The 25,908-nt window shown below is 37.6% G+C and overlaps 1 protein-coding gene across 1 annotated transcript in view; it reads right to left on the reverse strand.

Annotated features, from left to right (window-relative positions):
* The window catches only part of POU6F2 (POU class 6 homeobox 2), a 506,010-nt gene that overhangs the window by 360,222 nt on the left and 119,880 nt on the right, over window positions 1-25,908 (reverse strand). The window contains exon 2 of the mRNA XM_077162553.1: window positions 10,314-10,485. Within this exon, the coding sequence (XP_077018668.1) occupies window positions 10,314-10,485 (172 nt within the window). The remainder of the gene's footprint in view (window positions 1-10,313; window positions 10,486-25,908) is intronic.

The following is a 25,908-nucleotide window of genomic DNA, read 5'->3' on the forward strand; positions in this document are numbered from 1 at the left end:
CAGGTCTCCAACACATATTGCAAAATTCAGCACAGTATATAAACAAAGAGGTACTTCTAAGGGTGGGAACAAAAGTAACATAAGGCTGGCTGCCTTGTGCCTCTTATCCCAGAACCTTCAGCATTTTAAAATTCCTACCATCCTCTTGGGTACCCCTATTCTTCATATCTAACCATTTGTTAATTTGTTGCTGTTTGTTGTTTTTTTAAGTTAAAAGTTTAATGATGTTCCCGATCGATTGGATTCCTCAGCGACTAAATCACAGTCATGCTAGTTTTCTGTCACCCAGCCAGATTCTGTGAAAGCTTTCAAGATCTTTTCTCAGACCTCTGTCACTCTAAGAATCCATAAGAATTCTCAAAAGGACCATAAACTGTTACAGGGTTCAGGTTATTGTACCATTATAAAAACATATTGATACGCGACAGATGACAAGACGTGTGGCTTCCATTCTAGGTAGTTCCAACATCTCCAAAGCATCGACAATTTCCAATCTGTCCAGCCCTTTTGCTTTAAGCAGCAGCTGTAGGCATCGATCTCTTTTGAGTCACAGTGCACAATTTAACACCTTTCAGATTGCCTAAAAAGCAGATCCTGATTTGCTTATCAGGAAATTACTATGAATATGAACATGGAAGGTAACAGGAGACATAAAGAGTCTAAACTAAAGCAAAGAAACAGATTAGTGTAACTGGAAAACATGAAAAATTTCTTAGACAATCCCTAAGGATAAAATCTGCTATAATCTCAAGAATCAGAATAATTCAATCAATACCTACAACATACCTACAACATATGTTTCTTCCCAAAAGTTTGTAAAAAGTTTCCCGTGTGATCAAAATGAACCCTGTTCTGAAAATCTATCCATTCATAGATGGGCGTTCAGTACAGGGATATAATTAAATGGATCTACTGAAATGTACCACACTGAGGAAAGGTGTCAATAAAAAGGTGGTATATGGGAACTCTGTATTTTATGTATGATTTCTCTGTAAACCTACAAATTCTCTAATAAAAAAAACGCTAGATTTATTCAGTGTTTCTTTCATGTTTTTCCTTTTGCAAACTGTATGCTTTCTTTCTTGATGTGTTTCTATTTCATAATCTTTTATTCAATGAAATAGACACAGTGAAGAAAATATGCCAGCTTTGATAAAGTACAATATACCTCCCCCCATGTACACTTTTATATATTTCTAAACATGGAAAAATGCATTTTTCCATTTGGTTATTTTATTCTCTTCTACCCTTAGTTGATTCTGGCAAAAGTTCATGCTGCAATAATAATTTTACATGGTCTCTAAACAGCTCCAAATGCTTGTATCTTTAAATCAAACTAATCCCTTAGCTTTTCTTCCACTTTGACAGTGATGATTCTCTCCTGCAGTAAGTAACCCCAAACCATGAATTAAAAAAAATGAATCTTGCCATCTTGATATTAAAAAACAAATCACTGGGCAGGCTACAGTGCATCAGCAGGCAAAGTTCTCACTTGCCATGCCGAAGACCTAGGTTCGGTTCCTGGTGCCTGCTCTTGCAAAAAAAGAAAAATTACCATATATGTGCCCATCAAGAAATGCAAAAGGAGATTAATTACAGCATACTGTTTTAATAGCAAATGTTGAAAAAAGTATGATTTCTTTATTTTGCATTTTGTACCATCCACCCCCTTGACTTTGATATATGTAAATGTATACTTATACACACAATTTATAGACATGTGTAACATTTCAAGCATGCTAACTATTGAACAAATACCTTTTACTTAGAAAAATGACATGTTTATACTATAATATATGTATACCTCAAAAACAGACAAATATTTAGTTTCCCAATATTTCGGTTCCAAGAGTCTTCCCTGGTTTGGGCAGGTTTGGTGTACTTTAAAATATATATATATATTCTCTATAAGTACAACTGCAGAAACCCTCCAAATCTCTTCACTAAATTAAATTGCACAAATTATAATAGATCTTGTTGTTTTTTCCCCCACTCAGTGAGCAGATGCATCAAAGAAGACACTGAAACTTAAACTGTGGTCCAAGTATGCCTAAAGCAATACTATAATATAATTAGTTGCCCTTTATTGATAAACTATTCATTTTGATAGGTTTGTCTGTAAATTATTTTTTGAAATATCCGTAGGTACAGAAGAAGTTCATTTAAATGATAGGTTGATAGCGTCAATTAACAAAAGCTGCTTATAAATTTTATGATGAAGAAAATAAAATATATACATACTGCAAATTTAATAAGAATTTGAAGCAACATATAAACATAAAAGAACATATAGAAAAAAACATTCCAGACACACAGACATTTTATATGCATAGCATTATATTTGTTCCCTGTGCATTCACTGTGCCTAAGAAAGAAAATACAGAGAAACGAAAATAAAGTATGCAAATGATAAGAAAGTGAGAAAATGCACATTGGTATCTTAAAACATTGTGTTAATATTCCTCTTTAATTATGTATTTTTTGTCTTTCACAAACTTACAAGTGGGTTTTTTTCCCTCAAGTAATGTAAGACATTTGGAAAGAAGATCAATCTAGAAAACAATGATAATTTTACAGGAAAAGATGATCTACTAAGGGAACTGCTAGTAGCAAATAACACTTCACCAAATCTATTTTGTTAACTGGTTAAATTGTTTCATGTTGGCTACCACTGGTATATAACAAGTGTCCTAAAAATATCTTTATATTGGGTGGGCAATGGTGGCTCAGGGGCAGAATTCTCGCCTGCCATGCTGGACACCTGAGTTTGATTCCCGAAGCCTGCCCATGCCAAAAAATATATAGAGATAGAGATAAATAGATAGATATTCTGTCTCATTCTCAGGCTAAACTAAGAGGTTTTATTTTGGTAATTAAGAACATTTTTGAAATGGCAAATTGAAGATTTTAGCCATTGTAATGAATGAAGATTTCCCTACAGAATCCCATTTTCAAATGGTCTGTAGTACTGAAAAATTCTTAAGCACTTATTTTAGGATAATGATATTATTTAGTTTCTCTGTTTATACTTCAGTCATTTTTCTCCTCATGCTTTCAAATAGTTTTGATGGCAATATAGTCCTTCAATAAGAGTCTTAAACTAGAGCAATTTTATCATTCAAGGTAGCTATTTTTTTTTAATTTAAAAAAGTACGTTCTTGTCACATTTTAACACCTCAGAGCACTTCAAAAAGGGAAGACTTTAAGATAATTTGGGCCATGGATTTTTTAAAAAATAAATTCTCAAATAAAACAGGCATTCTGAAACATACCAGAATAAAAAAAAAAAAAACAGCAACCAATATTAAAAGATATCAGGAGATTTGGTGGATTTAAAATTTTTTTTGAATACTTATAAAGCAAAATCAATTTGCATTTTTCTGATAATGACAAGCTTTCTTTAACCAAAAGAGATTCAATGGTATTCTTTCTGACCTCTGCATTCACACTAAAAAAGCTTTGTCCATTTCTAATAGCTCAAAATAGTATCACAATATAGAGTAAGAGATGTCAGCAAACAAGTCTGCCCTTGTTTCATATTTCTATGAAATCTGACTTGAGAATCAGCAGGTCGAAATTTGCAGCCTCAACATGTTTAATAAAAAGATGAGGTCAACAGTCTCCCATAGTACCAAAGCCTCAAAATACCCCTTTATGAATGAATTTTGAACACAAATGTTACTCACAAGTATTCCCAAAGAAAAGCCCAACATGGATAGATTTAGACCCTCTTTCAAGTCTTAGGTATATTTTCAACTATAAAATACTACATTAAAAATTTGAAACAAAACATGCTTATTTCTTTTTCTCTCTAAAAAAGTTCAAAATTTAAAAGGATAAATGTTAAGGCCCCAAAACAGTAAGATTGAAATAGCATTAATAAAAGGAAAACTGAAAAAAAAAGTACCAGTGAAGTACAGAACCTAGGAAGACATAAGGAAGTAAAGTCTAGAGCCACATTGGATATTAAAGAAAAACCCATCTGCTGGAGAATGGCAACTGTTACTATGAGCTTCCTCTAGCTACTTCTGCCTTTGGATAGTTTTAAAAAATTTATTAACCTGACAGCAGGAAACTTTATACAGATTGCCCCCTGACGGAGTGCCAGTTTGGTATAAACACTTTGCTATCTTTTTCTTTAGCGTAAGAAAAGCAAGAAGCACGTTAAGTGGAGCCAGGTGCACATTTGGGCCAATGCAACTGCTTCTTCCAACTGTGCCTGCGTCCACACGGAAGGTCTGAGTAGGCGGGGGCAGCCCCATAGCAGAACTGAATCCTCCACCCTCCTCCCCTCATATCTACTTTCCTTTTAATGTGTGAATGTCTGATGTATTATTAATCCCCAAACATAAACCAGCAAGGTCATCAATCAAAGTAAGTACCAGTTCTCTCACAAATTATCTGTTTACTGTCTAATAACAAGCAAGGTCCCCTTGAAACAGTCACTTAAGTCTCATTTCTTAAGTGGGAGAAAATTTTATTTGGTATATTTTTGAAGAGAAGAATGCCTGCTCTATAATGAAGCTAAGTAGTTAAGCAAAAAAACGCAGTCTATTGAGGAGCTGAGCCTTCAGAGATTGAATCTTGGATGCACCTCCACTTATTAATTATGGCATAAACTAGGCTGGGTGAACTACGAAAACACTATAATGCCTTGTAACCTTTAAGTCAGAAACGTACAAGATACTGAAAAGACCAAAATGGGATCATCTGAAGGGCTGATGATGCAGATTAATAAAATTTCTAGTACTCTGTCTTCTATCCAATTGTTTATAGGTCCATTTAACAACAACAACAAAATATAAGAACCACAGCAATTGAAATAAAAGAAAAAAATTAAAAAACACATCAACATTTTGATTTGCTAATGTGTTAGCGTTCAGTATTCCTGGACACTGCAATATGGAGCTCCCTTTTTTAAATGTAAGTCTGACCTGAGAACCCCAGGCAAGGCAAAGAGACAGAAAAGGAAGGTAGTTGAGGAAGTCCTCGTGAATCTTATGTCACATATTGTCACCGTCCTCCACTGAAGTGCCACTTAGAAATGAACATAGTTCAGTGAGCAAATATGGTGAAAAGTTTGAATGTTAGTGCTACTCTATATGGATTTATTTTTATTGCAAAGCTTACATTAATGCTGTTTAAGTGGATTTATTTACCAGTGTAGAATTACGATGATTTTCTGGGAGGGGTTGGGGGCAGATGCATTTGTTTACACACATACAGCCTCTTGCTGGATTTTTTTTTTTTTAAGAAATAACAACTTAGTGCATTAGTTTTTCTTAAATGTAAGAAATATATCTAAATGTGCATTTTTTTACTGTACATTTATTCTGTCAGTAGTCAGATTAACAGCACAACAAGGTCTTGTTGGAGTATTAAATAATTGATTTTTGACATATACCTTATCATGCATCCCATTTATTCACAGAAATACAGGTTTCTACTGATTTCAAAATAACTTGTATGGCATAGACTCTATTACTCAAAATATCTAATTGATTTTTAAAATGCTGTTTTAATATTTCCTCAGCAAAACACATTTTCTTCTGTGAAAAAGGATATAAATTTCCAGCTGATGTAATCTAGAAACTTTCAAAAACAGAGAAGCATGATACATATTTTAAATAAAGATATTTCTCTAGTGAATTTTCCTCATCACCTCCCAGCTAAATCTCTTTTGCACTTAAACCATCTGTACATATTACTAACCCTAGCCTATTTTATCAAAATATTATAAATATCGAAGGCATTGAAACCTTGAAAGAGACATTTCAATAAAATAATGACAGTGATCCCATAATGAGGGCCTCCACTCTACCCACGCCGGAGCATGTCTCCAAGATGTGCAGGCCCCATAATGGCCTGCCAGCGACCTCCACACTGACCTGCAGGGACCACCGTCCCAAGGGGTGACAGACAATTTAGTTCTTCATCCTTTTGTCATTGAAAATGACTCCACTGTCATAAATTCTAATCAAGTCAAACCGGATGGCAAATTTTTTTTTAATCTTATAACGCATGTTTTCGTGAGAAAGATAACAGAAAGCAAAAGAAAAACAGTAGAAATGGTAGAAAAATTACTGACCCAACTTTCAACCCTTTTCCAATAGTTCACTGATAAATGACGTCGAAAATATCCACTCTTGCAAGTATCATTGAGTGCAATTTCTTTTAAACTAGAAAAACACAATATCATAAGAGAAAACCAAAAACTAATTTTTATTTCACGTACAATGTTTACAAATGGTTATTTTGTTTACATCTCAGCTTAAAACCCTAGAACTGCATGCCCAATTCACAAACAAGTGTAGTACAAGTAAGAAGGAAACTACAGTGACTAACGGCTGACCCAAGGTTATTGGAACTTTAAGAAAAGCAATCACAGGGTTTATTTAACTTGAAACAATGAAAATTTCTCTAGGAGGAAAACTGTTAGCAAGTCATCTTTCAAATCTCAAATATATATGAGAGAAAATATTTAGGGCATGTTTTATGATGTCTCATTTCTTTGACTGAGTAAATGAGACTGCATGGAAAAACTTCAGTGCAGATATTTTTCCAGGATATATATTACTTTTATCCTTTCTGTGGCCATTTTCCTTACCAAGTTGTTGATGCTACCATTTGAACTTTAGCACCCAACTTGACTGAATGTGGAACACTGAATCTTGATGGGTATAACTAAAAGCTCAGTATCTAAAAGTGAAGCACCACATTGACACAAACGCTATAAATGTCACTAGAGAAACACAGCAGCCTCTTCCCTTTGAGACTGTGCCAAAGGCTAGTTTTGAGAACAGTTTTGAATATGTACATCACTAGCCACATATTAAATGGCTGGCACTGCCTGGTATTACTCATTTGATCACGTAACTAAAGCACAGTGAGACAGAGAACCAGATTCTCCGATGACACCCTAACAAGCAATCCTATCCTCTTCCACACTGTTTCCTATGACTCAGCTTAGCATAATACATTCATGAACTGAAACAGGAGCTAGTTATTCTACAGGCTTTACAGAACTAAATAATGCACCACTTAATGATATCACAGAGAAAGACTTAACCACATGTTTCTCAGTGAAATGTGGATTCATCTCTCCTAAGTGTACTTTAGTTTCTATGGCTGTTCAAGTTAAGCAAAACATTACCTCTGATCTAATTACTTTATAAAACACAAGGGCCCTTTTCCGAACTTTCTACTTTGGCTGGCATATGGCTTCTCATCTCCTTCTGGTGTACTGAGCTGCTCAGAGCACTGAAAGATTCTGCACAGTATGTTTCCCTTTAGATGTTGTTAAGTGCAGAGGTGCAATTTAAGGAGAGGCATAAAAAGCCAATGGTTCCTGGAATTTCCTTTGTTTATCCATAGAGGGCATCAGAATTAGCCTTTCTCCTGCAGTTTTGGGCTGGAGATACCATACTGTGAGAGAAACAGACTTGTCCTCTGGACTGCTAATTCGAACAAGACTCAGATGGAGAAATAAGCCCTAAAGAAATCCTTCTCTATTGAAATTTCAAGTAAAATAAAAAATTGAGTTCTTCTTGCCTCCTGCTTTTGGTTAATAGCTCTCTATGAAACTAAACCTATCAAGACGCACGTGATTTGTCACAATCTGCCCCTTTTATTATAGAAGCACAGATTCCAATAATCCAATGTATATACCAAAAGAATGATGGGTCCAGAAAGTACATAATAAAAATCATTATTTAGAAAAAAATGGATGCTATCAATTTATTCAGGAAAACTGCAATTCTTCATGATCAAGTATAATAGTATAACCAAAGCTACATATAAAAACAAAGACTTGAACATATTTATGTACAGCAAAATAAAAAGCCCACTTTACAGGGCAAAATCATTATCACTAAATTATTACCCATTGAATGTTGCCAAAGTTGCTAAAAATTCTGGGTGAGAATTATTCTAGAAAGTTTTAAGCAGTTACCTAAACTAGAACCCTAAGGCTAAATCCCAGTAATATAAAAAGTGAGAGCATAATAGACCCCAAACTCAAGGAATCCTTAAGAGCACATTGGAACCCTTTGCCTCCCTTATGCTTTCTGTTTTCTCTGTCTCATATTGTCTCTAATTTTTTTCTTAAGTTTTAAAAACTGTTCATCAACTGATTTCTCCTTTACCTAACTGGAAACTAGAAAATACTTATACTGTATTTGAAAAGCAGTTAAGAGACTAAATACAATTAAATGAACACTTAAGGAACGTAAGATATAAAATACAGATTATGCTGAATTCTTGCTCTCAATCACAGAAGTTAAGAATTTAAAAACGATAGTAGATGCCTTCAAAACCCCACTATGATTTCTAAACTAAACTGTAATTTAAAGATTCCATTTAAAACACTTTCAATGAATTTTTCGTTCAAATCTCTTTGATCCTCTTAGATTTTCTGAAACGTATTTCCCTACACGTGCAAATCAGTAAGCACTGACATAACAAATCTATAACAACTTTTGCCATTCGAAAATCTAAATAAACATTGAGAAGCCAAATTAATTACCCCTTTGTTGCTTTATTCAAAAGAAAACAAGTTGGAGCTCTAAGCCCAAGTTACTTTTTAAAAATGCATGCAAAATTTAGGAACAAACTGTTTTTGGTTAAAGGATTCATAATCAGCATCTATGCTGAACTCACAATCGACTTCTTTTTAAAAGTCGAACTGCTTAGTATTAGTATATGCAGCACTAGAGAGGCTTGAGTACAGCTCTTGCTTGCCTGTAATTGACACTTTTATTTAACTTGTCTCACTAATCCCCTAAAATGGAAATGAGTATTTTAGGACATAACTTTTCCTATATAAATAAGAACTTAGACTACAACAAAAAATTTCTTCAGAATGAAAATGACTAAAACCTTAATGCCTAGATTTGGGAAATTTATATCAGAGGTAGAAATGCTCCTTTTCACAAAAAGATTAATAAAAGATTTCTTGAAACTGGAATCTATTGCACCCTTATTTTACCAATAAAAAATTTGAAAAAGAAAGTTTACTTCTTTTTACACTTTTTACACTTCTAACGCTTGATTGAACGAGCATTCAAAATTAAGGGAAACTGAAGCTGACCTAGAGTTGTCAAACTATCGAGGCAGTTTTCTTTCAAGAGGTTAAAATAATTTTTAAAAATAACCAAAAAAAAAAAAAACTGGGTTCATTAATCCAAAATATTCTCTTAACAAAGTAGTCTAGACAATGATGTTTTCCTTTGAAGAACCAACACAAGACTTTTTAACCTGGGGCCAAGCATAGCTCTCTACTATATATATAAAATATTTGAATATATATATATATATAATGTATATTATAATATATATATAAAACACTTGAGTATATATAATACTTGAAAATAATTAAAAGTGTTTCAGAAGCAACTGTTCTGAAAGCCGAATGTCACCCTGTACTGTAAAGTATTTCTCCATCAGAAACATCTATCAACATCCATCACTCAGGCACACACCTCAACAACCCGCTCCCCTTTCTGATTAGAGAGCACAGTTGCCTGAGTTGGCTTACAGAGTGTCATCTGTTTGAATGACAGATGTCTTTGCTGGAGTGGCACTCTGCCTGTTCTTGTTTTGTTTATGAAACAAAGATTCCTAAAAGGTTCTGGGCTCCCTCCACATTTAGTATAAGACTATAAACAAATGTTAAGGTTGGAGGGGGGTGGGGGGATGTGAGGAAGAATGCGAAGGGAATATTTTCTTTCCTGGTCATCCTTTTAAAAGAAGAAATCATCATTTTAATTGTGATTACAAAATGTTATTTCTTTGAGCAATTCCCAGAGCCACCTTTGTTTACCTGGCATCGAATGACTTGTATTGATATTTTTTCAGTTCTCCTGTCGTAGTCTTTTGACTAAGGGATAATAACTCTTTACTCTCCTTCCTCTTAACAAAAGGCTGCGAAGCAACCGGAAACTGAGTCAATATTTATTCAATAAATGTTAACCAATTCTCACAATGGAACTGATTTCCTGATTATCATTACCATTTTCTTTTTTCAAATAATTTCTAGCCCAGGGACTCAAGAAATATATGACAAGTCAAAAATGGACAGCAGATAAGTTACTTGTTGGTAAAAGTTTGGAGGACATCCTCCCAGCCAGCAGGAATCAGCTTCGGTGGCTTAGCACCTCCGAGATGCCAAGCTCCTCTTTAGTACTTACAAGAAAATTGAATGAACAACGGGGGGGCGGGGGGGGGAAGAAAGGGGGGTGTGTGGGGAGTGGGGGGGGGGATTGCTCGTCTGGACAACATGGTAGGACTGAAATGAAATACCTAGACAGACTTACCGAAGAGCTTGCTGGGAGTGTCCTCGCTGTCATTTGATTCCACAGGCGCAAGCAGAGGCTCATTCAGCTCGCTGTCTGAAGTAGCAGCCTTGTCCTCACCTCTCAACTCCGCATTCATTTCACTCCGCACTGACAGCAAGGGCTTACTGACTTGTCCAGCTATCATTGGATCCTGGGATGGGGGAAAAGAGTGAAGGGGAAGAAAAAAAAGTGGCGACTTCAGTGTGCGTGTCCTCTCTCTCCCTCTGCCTCTCTCTTCTCTCTCTCTCTCTTACACACACACACACACTCCCTCTCTCCTCTCTCTCTTATCTCTGGCTGCTCCCGCTGTTATTGCTGGCTGCAGTCAAGTGAAGAGCTATTACAGATCCGATGAGTTTTCCATTACTCCCCACCCTATTAAAGCTCAACTAGCATGTGAGAGATTCAGGAGGCTTCGGGGGTGGGGTGGGGGGAACAACTTCTTTGAAAGCAACCTAACCAACACAGCTTTAATTGTGGGATGTGCTTTTGTGCGAATGTTTTTACACCTTGTTCTGTCTTTAATGCAGTAAGAAAAAAGAAAGTGCTGGGCTTGTACTTCAGCACCATACTAAAAAGGAAGGAGCACCCCATGGAGGAACCACGGGCTATTTTAAGAAGCCTTCTCCCTGGGGGAGAAGCAATTAAACCCTATCCCAAGAGCAGAGAAAAAGAGTCAGGGAGAAAAGAGTCTTCAAAATGCTTTCAATGGAATAAAAGATATTTCTTATGTAAATTCTATAAGCACCCTTACAAGTTGACTTCATTGGGCCCCAGATTTGGGACCAAGGCGACCCCGAATTAAATGAACATTTTAAAGCAAACAATACACAATAAAATATACTAAAACTGGTATAAAATTTTTTTAAAGGAATTGTGAAAATACTTACAAACTGTGTTCAACAACTCGGAAATCTAGAGCATCATACGCCCAGTGCATTAAAGAAAAAGAAAAAAAAAATCACCTCCAAAAAAGGCAAACTTTCCCCAAACCCCCCTCAACAATTTAAATCTGCTTTATCTTCAGTTCATTCGCAGGGCATTTTAGGGTCAAGAATATTTTCCAAGTCTAGCTTTTTCTTCCATTTGCAAACTAAGATGCATAATATTGTTTGGCACAAACACCGGATGCAGAAGGAAAAGAAAAGCAAGAAGTGCCCTTTTTGTGTTATCTGGGAGCTATTTATTGCCAGGTTCATGCCTAAATGGCTCCTGAGCAGGAAACAGGTGACCAGCACAGGAGCAGGTGGGGTGGCTGCTCCCGTCCCCTCATTACATTGGAAGCGGTATGCCTGTGTGTGGATTTTTTTTAATGTATTCATGCCTGAAAAGTGAATTTGATATGACACATGATAATCTATGAAAATGTTAATCAATACAAATAGTTTAAGCTGTCATCAAATGCACTTCTTTAGTCAATACTCATACCACTGAAAACAATGTCACTGTCATCAGGGCTTAATTTGCACAGCACTTAAATATTGGACTCCGTGCATCAATGCACTTCTTCTTCAAATACTGTAGGTAAACACATTTTCTCCCTATTTAAGGCCGAGGCACTCAGCACGCATTTAGCTGAGCTGAATCCTCCCTTTTGAATACCTTGATAGGTCCACTGGAGGGCAAAATTAATACTTAATTGAATCTCACAGTCATCAAAATAATCAATACTTTTTTATTATTTATTCTTTACAGTCTGTTGACTGTTTCAAACCTCTGAGGGAATGGTGGAAAGGATTCATGGCTTTGAAACACTGTCATTTAACAAGGTAATTTTCAGTGGGGCATTAGAGGTTGTGAAACATATAATAAAACAAAAATGGTGGCTTATAATAGGAAGAAAGAAAAGAATTATATTTCTGCCATCTAACAAAACAGGATAAATAAAAAAAAAAAAAAAGCAAGTGCAGGGAGAGTGAGAAGGAGGGGGACGAGGGAGAGAGAAAGACTGGCTTTTGAAGGGTTTTATCATATCAAGAGCAGAGCCCAGCTTTCATAATGCTGACATTTCTCATCCTGACAATCCTAAACAAGTGGAAAGGATGGGATCGCAGATATCATCTTTCATCACATTCCCCAGCTTAAGAACCAACATGACAGCTCCTCTCCCCTTTACACTGTTAATTACTAAATAAAATACTACTCTCTGTCAGCATTAGATTATTGCAGATAGCAACCACAAACGTTCCTCCATTGTTTTCCCCCCTCAGAAACAATGATCCCTACCTTGAACTCTTTAGAAAATAAATTAGGCTTGTCTCACCCTATTGTAAATATTTGAAATATAATCAATGTAATCAATGTAGTCAATTCACATTATTGTCAACCCAAATTTGCGTGTGATAGATTAGCATTTCATTTACTGTGTTTCTTCGCTGAGATGTGGGCCATCTGAAATTGGGGGAAGAGGGTTGAGCAAAGGGGAAAGAAGACAGAAAATTATTTTAAATTTTCCTATTTTGTTTCTCATGTATATCTAAGAAAGAGCATGTGTTTGGATTCCTCCGATTCAGTTAATGAACTGTGGTGGGGGGGGGAGGCTAGGGCGGGGGGCAAGGCAGGGAACATTTTGCTTTCCATCATGGCATTTTTAAGTATTACTGATCACTTGAAAAGTAAAGAGCCAGGGTTTTAATTCTAGTGCATTCTTTCTACTTTATAGAAGGTTGAATACTCGGTCTCTCTAATCTAAAGGAAGGGGTGTGACTTGTAACTTTGAAGCATTCCATTTCTGTGACTGCCCTACTCGTTTGAGCATATTTTTAGGTTATGTTCATGGTAAAACTCAAGTTTAGAATGGCCCTCACAATACTCATGATAAGCCAAATATGATTATTAATGTGTCCATGAATATCTGGATAGATTTTTAAAAAGAATATTCTACTCTGGCTTTATTTGTGAAGGGTCAAACTGAATCCTCAAATCACATAGGGGAGCTGAAATGCAACTGCTAAGTTCAACTGCACTTAAATCTTTAAGATGTTTAGTCTGGCTGATGTGTGCAAAGCATGTACTGGCAGATGGTATATATTCACTGACCATTAAGTTCTTCTTCTTTAAATTACTTTTATGTATCTCCTACATCGCTAGGTTCCCAACTAATGCCTCTCAGAGACGGCTTGCAAATCCAGTAGTATGTCATTCAAGAACTCATTCGAATTTTCATCTTACGAAACACGTTATGTTTTCCATGATGCAGCTGTAACACGCACGCACGCGTGTGTGTGTGTGTGTGTGTGTGTGTGTACATGGCATGGTTAAACAGCAAACCCCCAGTGAAGCAGAGAGCAGACTGCTTTTAATCACAGCTGCAGCCACTGGGGGGTCCATTTGAAAATGTGTCACAAGCAGTAACCACAAAGTACAGTCTCATAAGTACAGGGGCTATGCTTCTCAACTACCACTAGGCTTGGAAGTAGCTCTCTCTTTGCCAAAAGCTGTGGCAGTCTGTAAAATCCTTTCTGCAACAAAGTGAAGAAGGAAAGCATTTTCCACATGCACCCACACAGGTGCTTTGCAGAAGTGTAAAAGAGCTGCAGCTTCGACATGTGCAAGGATCCTGCAGCAGCAAACAGGAACAGAAATAGCTAGTGCAAGCAAAAGATGAAATAGAGTTGATGAGCTTCTTACCTGAAAATCTGAAATGTTTATTACTAGTGTCAAAGAAGTTGAGACTTCTCTGCAATTTATTAGTCCTGATGGAAGAAATTGACCATTCCGATACTGAGCAGCACTGAGTGTATACAAGAACAGGACGTGGCATATGCCATGACACTCATGAGGATGACTAGAGACACAAGAAAGAGAAAATATAGACAGAAGCAGGAAAGGTAGTTTCTATTAAAAATCTCAACAAAAAATTTCACCTACAATGTGTACAATGAAAGTACTGCAATTAATACCAAACCACAGGATAATTATTTATACTGCCTTCAGCCATTGTTAAAGAATAAAAATATAGCCCACTTATCAAATGTCTTCAGATTTATCTAATGCTGCCCAAACTACACAAGGGATTTAGCCCCATTTTGCAGATAAGGGACTGAGGCTCAGAGACCAAGTGACTTGACCACACAGCTAGTTAGTGCTGAACCTGTATTGTGAACCCTGGAAGATGCATCTTCAAAGATCAGCACAAAAAGACTGGGAGAGAAAACTGAGGTTCTGGAATTGAGTAACTTATGGGATATCCTAGAACTTCAATTTTGAACTACAGCACCAGTGTGGAAGTAAAGGATGTTAAACCCGGGTAGCAGATTCCCAAAGCATGCTGTATGCAGTTTCTTATCCCCATCAAACTGTTAGGAACAAAACACTTCTCTGTCTGTGGGGCAATATAGTTGTAGCACATTAGATGTGTCAAGAACCCAGGTTTGCATTCAGGTTCACTTTCTCGATAAACTTGGCAAGCCATTTAACCACGCTTGGTCTCTTTCTCATCTGGAAAATGAAAAGGTTGGGATAAAACAGTATTTCCCAAAGTGCATTCCACAGAACACTTGTTCCAAAAGACATTCTACAATAAAAGAGTTCTGCAATCACACCCACGTGGGAAATGCAGTAGAGAAATCTACCAGGAAAGAAACTGATTTAACTCTGCTTCACCCAGCCTTTCCCCAAATTATTGGATGATGTGAAGTCTTTCCCTTATGACCCTTATTGTATTGTCAAATGGATCTAGTGCTCCTTGAAACTCATTTTAGGATGTTCTACTTTAGGCCCGAAAACTACAGCTCTAATTTTTAATGATTCTAGAAGTCTTTCAGAAGTATGCATCTGCCCAGTGTTTCCAACATTCTAACAACTTCTACTTAGTTAATACTCCTGACAAATTACATATAGGTAGCAGGGCGGGCTACGGTGGCTCAGTAGGCAAGAATGCTTGCCTGCCATGCCAGAGGACCAGGTTCAATTCCTGGTACCTGCCCATATATAAAAAAAATTACACATAGTTAGTATATGCTGACTTTATATATTATCATAATATCCTAATTTTTGATATCCTTTAAAATAATTTTTAAATGGATAAATCCCAGTGTATTTCTGTTGCAAAACTTTTATTTGAAGAGTAGATACAGGGCATTGTTCAAGGTGGAGAATTCAACTTGGGCTTTTACCAGGCTGCTAAAAATAATACCAGACAAAGATATAATTCAGTAAAGGCTTTCAATAATTTAGCCAACAGAGTTTCTCTAAGCATAATCATTCTCATTTTATAGTCAAAGACATTAAAGATAGAAAGATCATTAAGTCAGGAAAGCAACAGTGTCCAGTGGTAGTCAAGCAATGGAAATACCTGGGCCCCTCTAACCAAATTTGAACTAGGTCAGCACATTTTTATGTACATTCAAACCAAGTATAAAATGGTCAATGAGAACAGCTTTGAGGAAAATGTAAATGAGATAGGCAGGCTTCAAAAATGCTAAGGGAACAATTCATTTGGCTGTGGAGCACCAGAGTATGGCAAAGTTAAACGCAACATATCTATATCTAGAAATCCAATAGAAAATATTGACATTTGTTTTAAAGAAAAAAATGTATTGGACTTTTCCTCTCTCCTAAAATGCCACATTTCAACTTAAAAAAACAAAAAAGATGGAAACAAATTATCTATGGTTAATTTAACACACACACACAGAATCATATTTAGCATTTAATTTATCTCACTCAGAAGGAGTGAAAAATCAAAATTACTAATAATTAAGAGGAAAAAACTAGACTTTGGTGAGTTTTGGAAAAAGTAAACTTTAGTGTGAATTTCATTACTGTGGTCATACAGAAAAGCAATTTTTCTCTTTCTTGTTTCAAATACCAAATATTGTGTGGTTTGGTGTTCAATATGAAATTTAATGTATTGAAGAATGTTTTACCCCCAAAATTACTAAAAAATCTAGTTTTTCACCATTCACAATTTTCTCCTTTCCCTGCTATTTTTAAATAAAGATATTTTATTTGGATTTTTTAAATAAGACCAAATTTTTAAATGTTTCTTTCTATTGATGAAAGTATACATATATATTTACTTATTTATTATAGAGAATTTTTTAAATGTATGAAAATCAAAGAAGGACACTTGAAAGCATCATTCATTCACTAACCACTGATTATTTTATTTTTAAGTACCATTCCTTGGGTTCCCAAACAAAAATCATTTTGAGAAAAGCAAAAAACCTTGCATTTCTTGCAAGTATTCCATGGACAGAAATTTGCATTGTATTAAACTACATTACAAAGCTTATACATATATACCTTTGGTTATCTCCCATGAGAGATTTTCACAGATAAATCTTGGCCCCACCTTGAACTTCCTTCCTCAATCCAATATTCTCAACTGCTGTCTATTCTGCCCTATCACCACTGCTACCAGCCCCCACCCCATCTTCTCTCCACTTTACAGTTAGTGTGGCTGGGAATTTTTTTAATTCTAGCCCCAGATAAATAAGATGAACTTTCTGTGAAAATCAAGCAGAATGTTGGGTTTTAGAAAGTGAAATACTCAAGACACCTGAGTAGATGCCATTAGTGTTCCCTGATATAGCGCTAACCATCTGTATGACCACGAGTGAGTCCCAGCTTCCTCCATCTTGGCTTCTACAGCAGCATGGCTTGATGCATCTCACGGGGGATATTGCGGAACTCAAAGGAGGTAAGGTACAAACAACACACAGGAACGTGATGTGAAAGAAAGTGCTACACGACATACCACCTTCTGCAATACCGCTTCCCATATTAAAGTATCTAATTGATCATGGGTTACTTTCCTCTCCACACCTTTAGTTTAGGGCAGGATTCATTAGATGGTTGAGAGTGAAAAAGACATATATACATGCTGGGGTGGATGCTGTGATACACCACCTATATCCCCTGTTTAGGACCAAAGCGCTCACCTTCCTGCTGCCCAGAAGGCTGACCACTCATGGCTCACAGTTGACTTCTTCCCCAGGAACTGCCCTCACCTGAAAGGAGTTGCCCCTCTTGCGACTCTTTCTCAGAAGCAGGCTGAATTTTACTTATGGCCTGCAAAGCCTAAGATATCTACTATCTGCCTCTTTACAGGAAGAGGGTGCTGACCTCTAAGTTACAACCTCAGTTCAATGTTACCTTATTCATGTCCCAAGGTGAGCATTTAATCAAAAGGGCTAGGCTCTGGTGATGGCCACCACAAACTCTTCAGCTACTTCATCCCTGTTCATTTTCCCCACTCCTTCCCCCTGCCCTTTGCCAATTAGTATAATTTATATTAGTTTGAGTGAACTTAATAGTCTGTTGATCAATACTGATGAATGCTAGAAATGGGTTCTCATTTGGTTAAATCAGAACATTCAAGATTTATGTATCGGTTAAAAACATTTCAGAAACATTCCCCACCTTGCATGGAATCCAAGAATATAAATAATCTAGTAAGTCCAGTAGCTATTTCCTTGGGTCTAGGAACTAAGTTTTGATCCCCAAACTGTCCGTGTCCAGTCTTCGGGTTAAAGGATTCTAGTTGCCTGATGCTGACTGTGATCTTGGTTCTAGAACATTGTTATATTTGCCATCTGTGCCTTAGGTGTACTTGGTTCTCCTGAAATGACCGAGAGCTAGGATTTCATAAAGCTTAAAGACAGACTGAATAAGCTATTTGGGGATCATATGCTAATAAATAGCTGTGTGTGGCAACTTTTGGTCTGAGAGCTTCTTTTCATCATAACCAGGTAGCAAGGTTGTGGGGATGTAGCAAACTCTCACTTGTCTCTAACCATGGGTGGTTACCATTATCTACCTAAAGGAGCATTGTTGTGCATACAAAATGTGGCTGAGGCCATTACCACACAACCACTACACTGGGTGATGACCCGTGATTAGATGAGCACTGCCTTCAAGGCAGGCATAGTCCAGAGCCTGTATTCAGTAGAAGCCCTGGACGAACTACACTATTTGCTGCCTGCACCAATTCCCAACATTCTATGTAGGGGATATTATGTAGGGAATTTGGTTAAGATGAATGCCCAGAATCATCTTGAAAGGAAAAAATAAAATTATAAAATATCTGATTTGCTTTGGTGTCAGAGGTTGATATTTCATTTACCAAAGATAAATGTGTATAGTCGGGGCACAGTTAAAGGAAATCATATTGTTTTTTTTAACCTAAGTGTACAACTTCATCCTACCCTGTCATTTACCAGCTGGTGTCTCCATCTTTCTCCAAGTCCCACCACGAGTACCACATCCCTTTAATTATCCTTACATCCTAGAGATGACTCTAATTAAAGATTAAAACCTCAGACATGGCTGTTTTTAAAAACAAGCAAACAAATAATAAAGTAAAACTCATCAGTGCAAACCTATAGGCTAAAATAACCCACGGTGCAGGAGACCGCCAGCTCTGGACTTTGCAAAGCATCTAGTGCACAGTTAGACATATCTCATCTAGATTGTTACCTTGAACCGCTATAGGTCCTTTGCCCACAGGACCTCAAAATGACTGTATGGGCGATGCTTCACGTATACTTATCTGGGAAGAAAGGGAGACACTGGTATTGACAACCTAATAGCACCATCAATTCAATTTCTGCTGCCTTTGTGAAAAAGCATCAATAAGAGTTCAATCCAGCCTCATCTAGAGCGGTTCTTTTGGTAATGGGGTTATACAGCAGTATTGACATCGCATACACTCACCTTATATTCATACATTCTTCATAATCTGGTGGCTTCAAATAAGTATCAGGATTTAATCAGAGCACAATTCAGGTTAAAGTGAATCTACATTTAGTGATTTGAAAATATATAGTTGAATTTACATTTAGTGATTTGAAAATATGTAGTTGCCTACAAAAAGTGAACATCCAATCTCTGCCCTAAAAAAAACTTACTTTTACTATCTTAAAAATGCTAGCAGAGGTATATATCTATTTTATTGGAGTCTTTGGTGTATTTGAAGAAAGAGTCTGCTCATATTACATATTTTCAATGTATCATACATACAATAAAATCATGATGGTTTTTCTTTTGGGTATTCATTTACTTCTCCAAAACCAGTTAGGTGTTAAGCTGAAATGTCTGAATCTTTTGCAGATAAATACGTCTAGAAATCCCAATTACCAGCACTGTTTGTGATATAAAACAGGCTCTCAATAAATGTGTTTTGACTGATTGATTGATTGATTAAGAGAAAGGGACAAAAGGAAGGAAGGGAGAAAGGAAGGATGGAAGGAAGGACAGAAAGAAGGAAGGAAAATTGACGGCAAGGATTACCTCTTTGGTTGATTCTTCTTTTTAATACATTTGTGTCTGAAATTATGCATTGTGAAACAGAGGCCTCACCTTGCTACCTTACCTGTCTGGCTCTAATACACACATACACACTGACCCACATTCTGCTTCTGGAAATCAAAAGAGTTCGGCTTGTGTGATTATGTTGTTTTGTTTCACTCAAGACAAAATAGAAGAATTTCATAGCTACACTGGAAAAAGGAAACTCTTTTCTTCCCTAGGTTGAATGGAAGAAGATCTACTGTCTGGTCCAGGAGATAAACTCAACAAGGCAAAGGCATCAGAACACAGAGCTCAGAATGGCCCCAGATAAGCACAGAGAGTCCTGACCAAGGGGAGAGCCACCTCAGCCACTACTCAGTTACAGCCTCCTGATGGTTGTTCAGCAAGGGTTCGTCAAACACGCATAACATTTTAGAAATATCAATTTATTACAAATGTCCTAACTCTATCACTGTTCTCAGAGGGCAACTATTCATTCACTTAAATAAAAAGTATATCAAATACATGGCTATCATAAAAAATAAATAATAGGGGGAATGGGATGTTCTGGGTGTTCTTTTTACTTTTATTTTATTTTATTAAAAAAAATGTACAAAGCTCCTATTTGAAACCATGAAAATGTTTTGGAAATGGATGGTGGTGATGGTAGCACAACATTGTGTACATAATTAACAGCACTGAAATGTATATCTGAATGTGATTAAAAGGGGAAATGTTGTATTGTATATCTGGTAATAGGATAACAGTTCTTTAAAAAATCCATGAAACTGCACTATACAAACAGTGCTCCTATGTTAAACCATGGACGATAGTTAACAGTACAATTATAAAAAGGTGTTAGAAAAAACATTTGTTCACCAACTGTAACAAATGTACAACAGTAATGCAAACTGTTGATAATAAGGTGGTAAATGGGAATCCTGTATTTTACGTATGATTTTTCTGTAAAAATTTCTCCAATAAGAATTTTTTTTTAATTAGGAAAAAACCCAAAAACATGGCTACCCCTAATTCCATGCTTCCATTCGGAAAGGGACACAAAATTGAGAAAAAAATTTGTGTTCAAAAAGAAAAAAACTAGTCCCTTATAGTTTCAAATTTCCATAAATAAATAGAAAAATCCATCCTGCCCCCTGCTGACAGACGAATATTCCTAAAACGTCAGTTCAACACTTGTCTGTATCTGCAGTACCTTCTAAATTAGGTCCAGATGTCTGTTGATGCCAGGCCCTCCACACAGGGACCTCGGTCTGGCCATCTCAAGGCCACGAGTGCAGGACAGAGAATGTGCCCTTCGCATTTTATAATTATAAAATTCCCAAGGTGACCTTCGGGCAGGTGACATTATACCGCTGGGAGACTGTCTAGTCCAACCTACACGCATGCGCATGTTGGCCAGCATCCGGCCAATCGCTGCTGCCAGACTCCCCTGGGGTCTCGCGCATGCCCAGTGGTTCAGAGCTTGCGCCCAGGAGGCCCCGAGTCTCCGATCGGGCCGGGGTGAACGTTCAGGGGCAAGGGATGTAAGCACGTGAGAGGCAAATGGAGGTCATAAATAGTATATGCCCCATGGGCTAGACTTGATGATTCAACCAACAGTTCACAAATAGTGCTAAGAGCAGGGCCTACTGCATAGCAATAATAGTCTTATACGTTGCTTGCTTGTGCCCTGTATCAGTGACTCCACCTAACCACGTGTGGATGTTTTATCATGGAGAGGGTCTTTAGCTTTCATCGGATTTTCAAAGAGATTTATGACCCACCTGCCCACCCCCGTCACCCAAATAATCAATAATAACCACTGCCACAGAGGAGGGGCCTGTCTGCATCCAGCCCTCCAAGTGGCAATACAATGCTCATAATAAGCTCTCACTTTCCCTAAGTATCTGTTGACGTTGAAAAACAAGAGTCTATATCAATAAAAAGTGGAAGGGAGGACAAATAGTAGTTGGATTTTTTTTTTTAATTAGCCTGAAATCTTTTGAAGAACCTGCTTTATAAATCTTAAGGCCTCCCTCTATTTAAGAAATAAGTCAGGGCGCTAAATAAGTTCTGTAGAATTTTTTTTTTTTATCCCCTAATTAAAATAGTATCTGGCGTTTAATTTTACAAGGTTGAGGTATCCATGTTCTCTATAGGAACTATTCTATTTCTGTTCAAAGGGCACTGCCTAATTGATTTCGCTAATAGGCGGTTTCCTTTCCGCTCCTCTCAAAGGGCAATTCTACACATTGGATCTCTAATAACGCGAGTTGCTACGTTACCACTTCCTGACCTGAAGTAGCAATCTGGTCAGCTATTGCTACGCCAATAGCAGATCCCATGGAGTTCTCATTTTCTACCTTGGTCTGTACATGGCTACGTCCAGCCCCAGCTGCTCCCTTTCCCTCCCTCTCCTGTAATCCACTCTTCTTTAATATTCCAAGGGTGACCCTTGACTGTGCTTTAGATGCCGCTCCAATTCAAAAGGCTTCCGAGCTTTTAAAAGGAACAGAGATAACATAATTCCAAGGAGAGGAGGGCGGGGAGGAGGGAGAATGTGATTGGAAAGATTAGCTAAATCTATTTGGGTTCTCACATAGAACAGGGTGGTTTGTTTTTTATGGATTCTCCCCACCCCTCGCTTCAGCTCATTCACTACCCTGTTAAAATATCTCACAGATTTGTTTCCAACCTAAACTATAACAATAGAGGCTTAACTACATATTTCTTTGAATGTCTAGCCTTTGGAATTGAGGGCAATTTTAAAAACAAAGCAAGCCTTTATTAACATCTAGTTATGTCCTCTTCAGTTTGCATGGATTGGCTATGGCTCTGGATCAGGGTTTGCTTGGACAAAACTGACTCAATTCAACAAATATCTGTTGAACAGTTCATCATGTATTAAGTGTCCTGCTGGAAACTACAGAGAATGCAAACATCAAGAAAGAAACATTTGCTGCTATAAAAAAATTTCACCGTCTAGTAACGGTATTCAGCATCTTCTATGTGCTAAGAGTTTTTTTTTTTCAGTTGTACAACTTTCTGGGCTTTTATCTTTTTTTTTTTCTAGAAAACACAGATGTGGACTAGGCATGTACACACACAAACACATCTCCTTTCTTTGAAGCACTGCTTTTTTTTTCCTTTATTGTTTGTTTGTCACTGAATATTTTTAAAGAACTGCCTGCTTAATATTCTTGAGCACCTACAGTAATTGGAACGGCTAAAGTGTTGTCAGGAGGAAGACCAACCTATTTAACAAATCAGTACGGTACAATAAAAATAACTAAAAAAAAAAAAAAAGCAGATAAAAAATGGGTGTGCTGAAGTCTTTCTAAACAGTTGGCTCTTCTGAGTTTGGAAGGCTCCATCTTTGCCTACTTCCACCACTCTGCCAGTAGCTTGCTTAGATGAATACTTTATACATTGAATAAAGATAATTTCAATTCACGCCGGCCGAAATTATCCCAAATCTAACTACGAAGTGTGGTCCATCCCAATAACAAGAATATACCAGTCCCCTAAAAGGGTCAAACATCTGTAGGGCTCTCATTCTACTCCTTTGGGGTCCTGCACTGTGTCTCGATATGCACATGCATTTTGTATGAAAAGCTTTCTGTTATCTGTACAAAACGAAGGAGAAATGGAGTATTGCAGGCGTCTCCTACTTTCTCATGTGCTTCCAATACCAGGTCCCAGGCTCTACCTTCCTCCATGCTCACTCACAGGCAGTTCTGTTGGGAAGCCCTGCGGGATCTGTGCTCTGCCTGCAAGGCTTGCCCTTGGCTTTCCGATGCTGAGGGGCCCCCTGCGAGCACTCATTTCCATAGTATGTCAAACTGAACTCTAATCAAGCCTTCAGAGTACTTAGTTAAAAGAAAAAACAGCAAGAAATCATCTCTGTGATTAAAAACAAGCAGAAAATTCAAATCAGCAATGAGACCACAAACTCCCAAGGTTTTAACATAAAAATAGATATAGTCAATTACAATAGATTTTTTTAATTGAATATGTTTTTTGGAAATCCAGTGGAAAACAGTTTGATTTGTTGATACACCAAGATTATTTTGGTGGATTTTTTTCCTCCCCACTTAATTTTGGTATTGGTAGTGTTTTTAATGATATTTATTCATTTATTCAACAAATAACTATTGAGTGAGTACTATCTGCTATGTACTCTTCTAGGCATCGGGAATACATCATTGAACAAGACAGGTAAAATCCACGCCCTCCTGCAGCTAAGATTACAAAAGGGAAACTGACAATAACCAAATAAACATTAAATATCATAATGCCAGGTAATGAGGAATACTGTGAACAAAAATAAAGCAGGAGAGAGAATGAATGGGAGGGATGTTGTAATGGTGAATTTTATGTGCCAACTTGGCTAGGTTATGGGGTCCAGTTCTTTGGTCAAACACTGGCCTAGCCGCCCCATGGAGGTTTCTTCGTAGATGGATTAGGATATACAACCAGCTGACTTTAAGTAGAGGAGATGACCCTCCTTGATGTGTGTGGGCCCTAATCCAATCAGCTGAAAGCTTTAAGGGGCAAGAACTGCGGGTTCCTTGGGTCAGGAATTCAAGCCTACACCTGCCACTCCTTGTTACATTTCCAGTAAGGAACTGGGACTCAAGAATTCAATTCAATTACTCTCATTGGAATGTCCATCCTCCAGCCTGCCCTACGAATTCGGATTTGCCAGCCTCCACAATCTCATAAGCCAATTCCTTATAATAATACATTCATACTTATATATGTTCTTTTCATTCTCAAGAGAGCCCTGGCTGATAGAGATGTGTAACTTATATACGGTGATCAGAGATCACGGATAAGGGACTTTTGGCCAAAGGGCACCAGGAAGTGAGGGGAAAGGCATGTGAGAATGATGAAAGAAAGAAATGCTGAGAAAAAGGCCCTAGGCTGGGGGTGGGGTCCATGTGCCCTCTGGGGACCAGCCATTGTGGCTGGGGAGGAGTTGAGGGAGGAAGTGGGCCTGGTTAGAGATGAGGCCAGAGAAGTAGCCAAGGGCAAATTCAGGTGGGTTCTCAAATCTCAAATCAGAACTTGAATTTTGATTTGGATTTTGAGCGCAGCAGGACAGGATCCGACTTGTGTTTGTAAAGGCTGCTCTATGGAGGAGGTAAAAGTGCAAGTGTAGAGGGAAATGAATGCCTTAGGGTTTGGACACTAGAAAACCATTTTTTTTTTTGAATTGGCAGGCTCCGGGAATAGAACCCAGGTCTCCAGTATGACAGGTGAGAAGTTTGCCACTGAGCCACTGCTGCATGGCCCTAGATAACTTTTTAATTAAAAATAAAACATTGCAAAAGTTCTACTGTGCTTTATGAAAGGGGTGATTCCTTTTAAATAAAGAACGTTATGAAAACTCTAATTTAGGTCATATTGTTTTTTCTCACTATCTTACCCCAACAGCCCATATACAACTTAATTTCTTTTGAGAAATTTTTCAAATAACTCTTCTCTTAGCGTCACCTTTGCAGACCCAGCACTGGCTGATTCCCTTTCGCCTGTAAGGTTTCATGGGATTGTCAAAGCCTCCTCCTGGAACAAGGGGCTGGGCGAAGGAGAAAGGGAACCATCCCAAACATCACAGAAGTCAGTTCTTGCTGACACTCTGCTAGCTCCCAATGCAGTCTCAGAAAAGTCACTTAACTTTTCTGAATATTTCCTTCAACTAATGCCTTGGCCATCACTTCCCAGCGGGATTTAAGAACTGTAAAGAGTTCTGAGCTCATCAGAAAAAGAAGTTGTCCACAGGTTCTCCAAGCATTAATGTCTGGTCTCCTTCTCTGCCTCCGCCATATTCAGGAAGGAACATCTGTTTTATCTCTGAAAGCAAATCTCTTCTAACATATCCGGCCACTTGCATTCTGGGCTTTTTGACCTAGTCCTCCATGACCAGAATCACCTCCCACCCCTCTCAAGTCTTAAAGGTTTGTGCTGACCTCTCTTTAGGAACTCCTTTTAGGTACCCTCTTAATGCAACTTTTGGTTCTATGGTGACCCTGGCAAGAAGCATGTGTTTTTTAAGTCCTAATGCCAATCCTATGCTGTTCTAGTTTGCTAGCTGCCGGAATGCAATATACCAGAAACGGAATGGCTTTTAAAAAGGGGAATTTAATAACTTGCTCGTTTACAGTTCTAAGGCTGAGAAAATGTCCCAATTAAAACAAGTCTATAGAAATGTCCAATCAAAGGAATCCAGGGAAAGATACCTTAGTTCAAGAAGGCCGATGAAATTCAGGGTTTCTCTCTCAAGTGAGAAGGCTCATGGTGAACACAGTCAGGGTCTCTCTCTCATCTGGAAAGG

This window comes from Tamandua tetradactyla, chromosome 1 (genome assembly GCF_023851605.1).
Source record: "Tamandua tetradactyla isolate mTamTet1 chromosome 1, mTamTet1.pri, whole genome shotgun sequence".
NCBI lineage: Eukaryota > Metazoa > Chordata > Mammalia > Pilosa > Myrmecophagidae > Tamandua > Tamandua tetradactyla.